Source organism: Triticum aestivum, chromosome 1A (assembly GCF_018294505.1).
Source record: "Triticum aestivum cultivar Chinese Spring chromosome 1A, IWGSC CS RefSeq v2.1, whole genome shotgun sequence".
In the NCBI taxonomy this organism is placed as follows: Eukaryota; Viridiplantae; Streptophyta; class Magnoliopsida; order Poales; family Poaceae; genus Triticum; species Triticum aestivum.
In genome coordinates this window covers 550,810,970-550,821,244 of record NC_057794.1, presented here as the reverse complement: position 1 = coordinate 550,821,244, position 10,275 = coordinate 550,810,970, and the positions used below count along the sequence as shown (strand labels likewise).

The 10,275-nt window shown below is 44.3% G+C and overlaps 1 protein-coding gene across 1 annotated transcript; it reads left to right on the top strand.

Moving 5' to 3' along the window:
• Positions 1-4,979: 4,979 nt before the first annotated feature.
• On the top strand, positions 4,980-10,065 carry LOC123066226 (AFG1-like ATPase). Its single transcript, XM_044489355.1, has 16 exons — positions 4,980-5,296; positions 5,410-5,550; positions 6,245-6,535; positions 6,628-6,707; positions 6,799-6,899; positions 6,987-7,112; positions 7,776-7,845; positions 7,922-8,008; positions 8,086-8,151; positions 8,264-8,356; positions 8,444-8,500; positions 8,580-8,708; positions 8,790-8,880; positions 8,996-9,084; positions 9,425-9,615; positions 9,719-10,065. The coding sequence occupies exons 3-16, from the start codon at positions 6,298-6,300 to the stop codon at positions 9,813-9,815; spliced, it is 1,515 nt and encodes a 504-aa protein (XP_044345290.1). The 5' UTR covers positions 4,980-5,296; positions 5,410-5,550; positions 6,245-6,297; the 3' UTR covers positions 9,816-10,065.
• The last annotated feature ends 210 nt before the right edge of the window (positions 10,066-10,275 follow it).

The following is a 10,275-nucleotide window of genomic DNA, read 5'->3' as shown; positions in this document are numbered from 1 at the left end:
ACATCGCCAAGCCTACGAAGCGCACAAGAAGCAGCGTGAAGAGGCTTTTGAGGCGCTCAAGAAGAAGCGCGAGGAGGAGGATTTGGAAGCGTTTCTTTCAAGTTTCAAGAAGGACCGTCAAGGCAACATCACTCCGGTTGGAAACACCAATTTTCCTCCCCTCATCGATGAACAAGATCTAATCACTGTGAGTAAATTTTTTTCTCCAGAGCAAGTGGCTGTGATTGAAAGTCTTGTTAGTAAGGGTAATGTGATGGCATACAATTCTTTTGTGGCTAGTGCTAATGCTCAGAAAAATATGCCTCCATCATCTAGTGGTACTGTTGGTATATCTGAAAACCCTAGTCCAATTTTACCTATTTCATCGGCACCACCTATGCAACAACAATATAATATGCCGTTGAATTTTTACCCTACTCAAACCAACCAGCTTGTGGCTGCACCTACATACTCTAATCCTATTATGAGTGTGCCCAATTCGGCGTCAACGCCGAATCACTTTGTCACACCACCCATAGGCGCAGGCATGTTTGGTCTTCCGCCGAATTATGGTTCGGCGCCCATCCCACAAGTTGCACCAATAGCTAGTACTTATGTTGCTTCTATGTCATTACCACAAACATCTTCATCTACCTCGGATCCAATTTTAGCTAAATTAAGGGAGGATTTGCATAAGATGTTTCTAGAAACTTTCGGAAACGAGCCGAAAGTAAAGAGTCGTGTGTACCAAAAGCCTTATCCTGAACACTTCGATGCAATTTCTTACCCTCAAGGTTATAAGGTTCCTGATTTTGTTAAATTTAGTGGTGAGGGTAGGAAAACAACTTGGGAGCATGTGAGTCAGTATCTAGCACAGTTGGGTGAAGCAGGTTCCATAGAAGAATTGAAAGTGCGTTTATTTCCATTATCTTTAACTGGTACCGCATTTTCATGGTTTGCTGCTTTACCACATGGCTCAATTCTCTTATGGTCGCAATTAGAGCAAAAGTTTCATGATCACTTTTATAGCGGCGATAATGAGCTAAAGTTGTCACATCTTACATCGGTTAGGAAGAAACATGATGAATCGGTCACCGATTATGTCAAGAGGTTTAGAGATATAAAATACCGATGTTATAGCTTAGTGATAACCGAGAGAGACTTGGCAGATCTTGTTCTTAATGGTTTGAAAACTCACATTAAAGAAAGGCTAGAAAGTTATGAGTTTTCGAGCATTAATCAAGTCTTACAAAAAGCTTTGTCCCAAGAGAGTCGAAGTAAAGAGGTCCATAGGTCTGCAACCGATCGTCCTAGAATGCATATGGTTGAACACAATGATGATAATTCGGACGATGAGGTTGATGTCTATACTACTGAATTTGTTTGGTCCTCAAAGGCCAAACCCTATATGTGCAATGCTCTTAAGCCGATTCGCAAGAATCGTGATGAGGAGATGAGGTTTACTTTTGATATATCAAAGTGTGATAAAATATTTGATCCTCTCTTGCAAGATAAGATGATTAGAATATCACACACCATACCGCCGTTTGAGGAGCTGAAACGGCGTGCTTATTGCAAGTACCATAATTCATTTTCTCATGCTACTAACGATTGCAATGTTTTCGACGACAGATACAATCGGCCATTAATGACGGACGATTGAATTTTGCTGAGATGCAAGTTGATAAGCAGCCCTTCCCCATAAACATCATAGACTTGGAAGGGAAGAAAATGTTAATTCGGCCTAACATAGCCGAATCCGCTAATAAAGATAATGTTGTTATTGGTGAACCCAGGAATAGCAAGGAGGGCGACAAGGTCTTGGGAAGAAAGATTGTGCTTGAGAAGCAACCCAATGGCAAGGAAGTGTTGAAGATCACTATAAAAAATGCTACACTCGGGGGGCAACCACAAGTACAAGAGGATGCTCATGTTAAATTGATCAAGCCCAAGAATTCAGAAGTTGGCAAGTGGAAAACGAATGAAACTAAGAACAAGAGAATCAAGCCAACTTTTGATATGTTGCTATCCAAATATGCAAGTCAAGCGGCCGGTTCTAGCTCTAATCGGCCATCACATTCAAAGCGTTCAAGATTGCCTCCGGAGCAAGAGTTTCGACGATATGCAAGGCCATATGGGTCATGGGCACCGACACCATGGATGTCACAACCCTTCTATGCGCCATATTACATGAGAGGCTTCAGTGGAGGATGGGGGCAGCCCCCAATGGCTCCATATGCTTTCCATATGGGGTGGGCAGCACCTAGAAGGCCTGCTCGCGAGAGGCTTTATTATCCCACACAAGGCCGTTTGAGCTATGGTGCTAATCGGCTAACAAAAATTTCTCCAAGTAAGGCCAATAAAAAAGTGTGGCGTGTTAAGTCATCTAATGCAGAAATTTCAGGATGCGACAAGCAAAAGGAGATCAAAAAGCCGATTGTTGGTAATCTGGCTACTTCTAATGGTGATATTGTTATTGTTCAGCAGGGTTCCATGGTTAGTGATCATGAGGCGAGCACAAGCAAGGCCAAACCAAGGGATCCCAAATATACTCAACCTAAGTGGTGTCCTCCCGGTTTAACCAAGACCATGAAAATGAGATTACAATGCATGAGGAACCACGAGAAGGTAGAGCACAAAGAGGAGAGGCAAAGGGACGAATTGTTAAGTGAAATTCGGCCCATGGCACTCACAAAACAAGTGTGGAGGCCTAAACAAAAAGAAAACACAGATGCTTCTACATTAGCTACAGCAACACATTCGCCACCAAAAGAGGATGATGCAACCCCTATTACATCATCCACACCACCTGAAACATCCCCTTCAATTGAGGAATCTTTGAGCCCAATATTCACATTGGGAGATGAAGATGAGATGGTGGATTATGAATCTACGCCGGTTCGGGAAGGTATGGATATTAATATGGTATATTACTTACCTGCCGAGTTTCGTGCTATAGGTGAAGAAGGGGAGGTAGCCCAGCTGGATTTTGGTCCTAAGAATGATATCTTCGAGAAGCCAAAAGAACCGGTGAAAGACTTGAAGCCATTGTACCTCAAAGGTCATATTAACGGATCGTCGGTTGCTAGGATGCTCATTGATGGTGGTGCTTTGGTAAATCTTATGCCCTACTCGGTCTTCAAGAAGTTGGGTTTAGATGATGATGCATTGATGAGGACCAATATGGTACTTAATGGATTTGAGGGTAAAGAAAAGACAGAGGCCAAAGGTGTGATGTGCATGGAACTCACCGTGGGAAGCAAAACTTTGGCCACCACATTCTTCATCGCCGAGGTGCAAGGTAACTATAATGTTATATTAGGCCATGATTGGGTTCATGCTAACCAATGTGTGCCATCTACCATGCATCAATTCTTAATACAGTGGGTCGATGATGAGGTAGAAGTCATTCACGCGGATAATTCGGCTTGTGTTGCTTTGGCCGATGCATCGGTGGATTGGAATCATCTGGATGTTACTTGCTTAACAGGGCGTGACCTCTCGGAGTTTGATTTCCTTAGTGCTACGAGGAACGGGTTCATTCCCATCTCTTTAAAGCCGATTGGTGGTGATCGGTTCCAGGGTATGATGTAAACAAGAAGTTAAACATGGCCGATATACAAATTATCACCCTAAGCACATAAAATGGCCAATGGAGTGTTGACATCGTCCTTAGTAAAAGCATCATGCAAGTTATTTTTCGGCACACAAGCTTTGCTGAAAAACAGGGGGGCATGTGTTGACACCATATTTTGGCACGGCCAAGAACTTAATTAAGATGGCCTTAAATGGAGAAGTGCTCAAAGTGAGAAAGTTCCGTATCGTCAAAAGGAAAAACTTTGATATTTGGGCCATAGACATCCGGTCTCATCTCTAAGGACGAAGTTGTGTTCGAAGTACTCAGATTTTGTATTCAGAACACTATTCGGCTGATTACACCTGCAAGATGGCTTCATATGGAAAAAGTTTCTACACGGATTGTCTTCGTCTCGTCGAAACGATCGATTTTGATATAAAAATCATTCAAATCCGAGTTCGTATGCAAAAGTTAGAGCAATCGGAGTGCAGCCTTGTCACGAGGCGAGATGTGGCGCGCCCCACAAGACACATGTCTGACGGGTAGCGCGAGGAGATAGCCTGTGTTGCGAGACAGATTTGACCCTCAAGATGATCTCTGATTAAAAACCCTTCAACATGAAAGTTGTTCGCCTCGTCGAAACAGTCAAGATTGCTTTTGGGTTTGTTTTCATCCGAGATCGTTTACCACCGCAAAAAGGACCCGCAAGGTGCAGCCAGTTTAAACCTAACAGTTTTGGGAAGTTCGGATAAAACCAGTCCGAATTTGACTAGGGTTTTGGACGTGAATTGATGTAATTTTCTTGTAAGGAAAGCCTAGATAAATCCTTTGCTTGTACGGGAAGTCCAGCCGCCTCTTATATATGTTGGGGGTGACGTCCGATTGAAACAACACACAATCGCAAAACACATCTACTTTTTACCCTAGTTTTACATCCCCCCCTTGTTCTTTCTCTCTCGTTCTTCGTTCGTTCTTCGTGTTGAAGGGCAGTGATCCTCGAGGCTCTAGGGGCGGGCGAACCGACCTAGGGCAGCCCATAGCCGCCGCACGTCCAGACGGGGTCCCTTCTGGGCGCGTGGGGTTTCGGGTCCTGAAAAGCATCCGCCGGATTGCTTGCGTACCGCGCTTCCGGACGGGTCTCCTTCGACGTGAGCTGCGGTGCATCACCCTCGGCGTTGGAGATACACGATGACGTGTTCGTGTGCAAACAGGTTGGAGATGCCCAGACCTTTAGTTTCTCGGCTGTGGAGGAGAAAAATCAAACATGAGGTTAATCTGGTCCGTGACGCATGCGAAAGAAGAAGCCGAGTAGGCTCACCTCCCCACTCCGAGTCCGGCCACGAGGAGGTGACGGTGACGAGGACGAGTCCAACACGGGTGGGACGACTATTTTATCGATTCAATTCATTCATTGTCCCAAGCAACAACACAACACAAAACAACACGCGGCACCAACTCAATTCCAGCTCACGTTTCCCATCCCATCCTCCCGGTCCTCTCTTGTGTTCCCGATCCCCTTTGCGCCTGCCTGTTTCTTTTCTCCTCGTCGCCGGAGCCTCGGACCCCCCACTCCCACTCCCCTTCCCCTGCCCCCTCATCCCCAGGAGAGCCAGCCAGCCAGCCAGCCAAGAATAATCCTCTTCTCCGCGCGGCGACCCGACGCGGCGGCCAGGCGACGTCGCTGTCCCTCTGCTCCGACGCCGGCACCGCGCCGGCTTCCTGCTGCCCAAGTTCGATTCGGTATTGCCTTCTTCCCCTGCTCCTCATCTCCCGCCCGGTCTTTGCTGCGCCTACCTCTTTTAGCGCGGCTCCGTTGTCGTTGGCCTCACGTTTCTCTCCTCTCCAATCTCCAGCGGTTGGATTGCCAGGGCCGCTCGCCGCCGCCGGAGGAGGTCGGGGAAAGGCAGCCACCGACCACCCGTCCGTCCACGCCGCGCGCGACGGGGCTCCCGCTCCGCCGAGGAACGCCGGCTTCTCCGCGGCGAGACCATTGGGTACGTGCGTGCGACAAATTGTCCCTCTTTTCTTCCGTTCCGCCGCCGCGGTGGCTCCTTGCTCCCCAAATGTTGGGGCTCCAGATTTCCTGGATTGGTAACTGCTCCCACCGACACGGAGCTTCTTCTACCCTTCAGCTCCCCGCTCCAGGATTTTTTGCTGCTCCCTCGCTTTTAATCCCCTGATGAGGATTATTATCCATCGCAAAAAAAAAATCAATAATAATTCATCTTGCTGCATTAATTTCCTACCACAGTACTTGATTGATGCGAGTTTCGTGTTTCTGGTCAGTTTAATTGATCCCAGTATATCCCTTGGACCTAAAGGCAGCTGATTAGCAACGCTTAAAGCCTCTTTTTTATTATTCTTTGGAATCAATAGGCCATTGACACGACACCTTGAGAGTTCACGGCTTCTTTTTTATCCCTTGGATGGGCTTGGAAAGCGGCCTGCAGCAGTTGCATTATTCCGCTTGATTACTGGCCACCCTTTCCGTGTCATTTTCGCGGTAGCCTTTCATGCTAGCTGATTCCAAATCACATGCTCCCAGCCTATCAGTTTACTTTTGAGATTTTCCCTGTATATTCCAGTCCCACATGGAGTTTGCATCTTCCAACACATGGCCCAGCGCTGATTAGGAGAAGCTCCCTATTTGTTTTCTAATGGCTTCTTGCTCTGCTATGATTGTTACAGGTTCCATAACTTCGCCCGTTGATTGAGTCGGCCTAGAAAGTACATCGAGAAAGATGAGAGCAACGGTAGCTCGCTCGCTACGCCAGCTTCGCCGTTTGGCGCGGCACCATGCAGAGGGGCGCGCACCAATAAACAGGCTGACCAGGCAGCAGAACGCTCTCATCTTGCGGAGTTCCGCATCTCGTTCACTGTGCACAGTGCGCCAGAATGATGAACATGGCAGATTTGTGAGTCCAGCTGTGGAGTCACTGAGGAACATGTTCTCCACTGCCGCAGCTGATTCGATTAAAGGTTTCATTTCTGTTACCTTTGGATGCTCGTAACCTCTTTTCATGTTCTCATTTCTGATGGAGGCATTTGACTCAACTTGATTACTCTCCCAGATGTTCCACGAGGTGGTCCGATGGTGGAATATGAGAAGAGAATTGCATCAGGAGATCTTGTGGATGGTGATAGCTTTCAGGTTATTGAATTGGACCTGATCAATGTTTTTCTTGCATGATTTCTTGAGTGTTTCCCTGACGATTCTTCTGAACTTTTACCAATTGACGCAGGTTGATACGATTCAGCAATTACAAAGGCTTTATGAGGATCTTGTAGAGAATGAAGAAGCCTGCCAGCTCGATAGATATCAGTCATCTGAGAAATCTGGAAGGTAAGCGCGATTTGAAAGCATTGAATTCACATAGTAAGCAAGGGACCGATCAGAGTGATCCTAACCATAGTGGTTTCTGTTTGACAGGAGAAGGTGGCTATGGTCTCGCCTCATTGCTCAGCCTTCTACCCAATCACCAGTAAAGGGATTGTATCTATATGGAGGGGTTGGTACAGGGAAGACGATGCTTATGGACCTGTTCTATGAGCAACTGTAAGTGAATCAGTTATAACATTTTTGGACTTATTTTGTGCTGCTTTAAGATAACCAAATCATGAACTTGAAAGTGCACATTAGTGCTGAACATGTCACCACATATATTCATGGCGGTGTATCAGTTCAGAAATACATTTAGTGCTCTTCTATTAGATTGATTTACCTGAATGCGTTCATATAACAGTTCACATTCGTATGCAACTAAACAGGCCGAAGTTATTATATTCACTTTTCAATGGTCTTCACATTTTTTAAGACAAATTACATGTGAAACCAATACACACAAGTAGTAACAGTAATTTTCTTTTCTTTCATCAATTTAGTCGTACATACTGAAGACTTGATCTCTTCATAGACAGTCATAGTAATTTTGAGACATGCCTAGAAGCAGTTGACAAGCTGTGGGCTCCATTTACTGTCTAAGTTCAAACTTCCAACTGTTAGGAACCAATGGTGACCATTGTAATTTTATTAATCAACATAACCAATGTTGTCTAAGTTCTGATGAAGATGCCTGGAAAATAAACTGTAGCCTATCTTCCTTTGGTTCTTTTGCTATGTGGTATTAACTAGACAACAACTTGGTACTTGCACATATTTTCCCTTTTATGCATTTCTTCAATAATCCATTGCTATCCTGACAGTACTACTTCTTGTCAGGCCAGCTAATTGGAGGAAAAAGCGAATTCACTTTCACGATTTCATGTTGAATGTTCATAGTCGTCTGCAGGTATTTTTTGTGATTATGAGATATTCATCTTTCTTCTTCAGTCTAGATCTCTTCATAAACATTCATCTACATGCAGATGCATAAAGGTGTTTCAGATCCCCTTGATATGGTAGCAGCTGAGATTTCAGATGAAGCCATAATATTATGTCTTGATGAGTTTATGGTATGTGTATCCTTGCTGTGATAGTTGTATTAGCTTTGAATGCTTGTTTACTAACACATCCGGAACATACTTTACAGGTAACTGATGTTGCTGATGCTATGATATTGAACCGTCTGTTCAGACATCTGTTCAGCAAAGGCGTTGTATGTGACGACTGCATTTATATTTTCTTATGGCACTGAATCAACCTTGTTACTCACACAAGAATACCTCAGTATTTTGCATTGATTCTTTTGCATTGTTATTTGTGTTCAGATTCTAGTTTCGACTTCTAATCGTGCTCCAGATCAGCTATACGAAGGTGGCTTGCAGAGAAACCTTTTCTTACCTTTCATTGACACCTTGAAAGTACGTGTTGTTTTATTTGTCAGTTTCTCTGCTGTCTGAAGTTCAATCTGCTAGTGTGCTCATGTTAATTTTTGTGGATTGTTGCAGGAAAGGTGCATTTCACACCCCATTGGCTCCGCAGTAGACTACCGTCAACTGGGTTCGGTATGTTGCCTACTGTTGCAAGTTATGCATTTGTTTTTTCCAGTTTTCCCTTTCATGACATCTTCGATCTTATGAGCAGGCTGGAGAAGGTTTCTATTTTATTGGAAACGACTGCAGTACAGTTCTTAAACAGAAATTCCAATCTTTGATTGGAGATGAGGAACCTACTCCTCAAACAGTTGAAGTCGTTATGGGACGACATTTGCAGGTCTTGGAAGTTAGATATTCAGAGTTGGTTGCTTTTTGTTTCATGTAATCACTCTGCAACTACTGAACCTTGGCTATGCAGGTCCCACTGGGAGCAAATGGGTGTGCATATTTCCAGTTTGAAGATCTTTGTGACAGACCTATAGGCGCAGCAGATTATTTCGGGCTATTTAGTAAGTATAGTTGTTCATTGCAGTTTCAGTTAGGGATTACAAAATGCTACTCCCTCCGTAAAGAAATATAAGACCGTTAATGTGATCTGGCTGACACCAAAATGTTAATGTGCAGAGAAGTTTCACACCCTTGCAGTTGAAGGTGTCCCTAAGTTTGGATATCATAACAGAACAGCAGCGTATCGGTTTGTCACATTGGTTGATGTATGTTTCGTCTTTCCTTAGTCTGTCATCCTTTTGTTTTAATCCTGCCTTAGCTTTGTGTTTAGACATCCTTCCGTTCTAATTTGGAACTAGACACCTTGAAGACCTGAAACATGCATGCTTGGCAGATATACACTTTCGTCAGTAATAGTGCCCTTTCTCATGTTAGCATTTTTAAAGAGCCTACTCCTGAAGCTAGTGTTGACCTATACTTATATAAAAAAGGTGGACAATTGGAATCAATTTCCATTTTTGATCTAAAATATTCTACTAATATGCATGTATACTGTATACCGGCAGCACAGAGAATCTTGTCTCTGACGGCGATAATGCTTTTCAGGTAATGTACGAGAACAAGGCGAGGCTGTTATGCACAGCTGAGGCTGAGCCGATAGAGCTATTCGAGAACATCGTGACAGTTGCTGAAGCACAAAAGAGTGCACCTAGATCTTCACGCTCGCGCAAAAGTGACGATCCCGATCTCTGTGTGGACAATGAGCTAGGATTTGCCAAAGATCGTACGATTAGCAGGTAATGTGGAATGTGCTTTACCAGGTTATATCAGCTCTTATTCTGAATTATAGTTTTGTCTTAAGCCTGTTTTGCCCCCTTCATTTGCTCTGTGTTGTTACAGGTTGACAGAGCTCAACAGCAGAGAGTACTTGGAGGACTTTGAAGCAAAATGGCAACAGCCCCTGCACGATGATGGTGGCGATGTCGTACTTGCATAAGTGGCAGGGTTTCATGTGCAAAGATCGCATTATAGTTTTGTTATATCTATTATCCCGCCCGGCTATGAAGGAATGGGAGAATTGTTGGCTTTCCTGTCAGTGATGCATGTAATTTCAGAGTGTGCCATGATATGTAAGCACTTTTGCATGTAGATCTGCAAAAATGTCACACTTGTAGAGAATTTGTGTCCTGTCTTACTGGAAATCTATCCTATCCTTTATATGAAACTGAAAATCTTCAGATAGCGAACGATGGGATGCCGAGAATTCAGAGATTCCAACCAATTTTTTTTTTGAAACGGAGGCAAAAACTTTGCCTCATGCATTAATTAAGAAGAGAATAGAGTTTTTTCTTTACAACACACACCCTTTACGTGACATGGCAATTACTCTTGCAAAATAAAAGACCCTAACTTCTTTGCCCCGGCGGTGACCCAAAGGCTTGCCTCGGCCACAATGG

Coding starts and splice junctions, on each gene's coding strand:
- LOC123066226 (XM_044489355.1), top strand. CDS start 6,298: ATGAGAGCAACGGTAGCTCGCTCGCTACGCCAGCTTCGCCGTTTGGCG. Junction 8,152..8,263: donor ATCTGTTCAGCAAAGGCGTT/GTATGTGACGAC, acceptor ATTTGTGTTCAG/ATTCTAGTTTCGACTTCTAA. Junction 8,709..8,789: donor TTATGGGACGACATTTGCAG/GTCTTGGAAGTT, acceptor TTGGCTATGCAG/GTCCCACTGGGAGCAAATGG.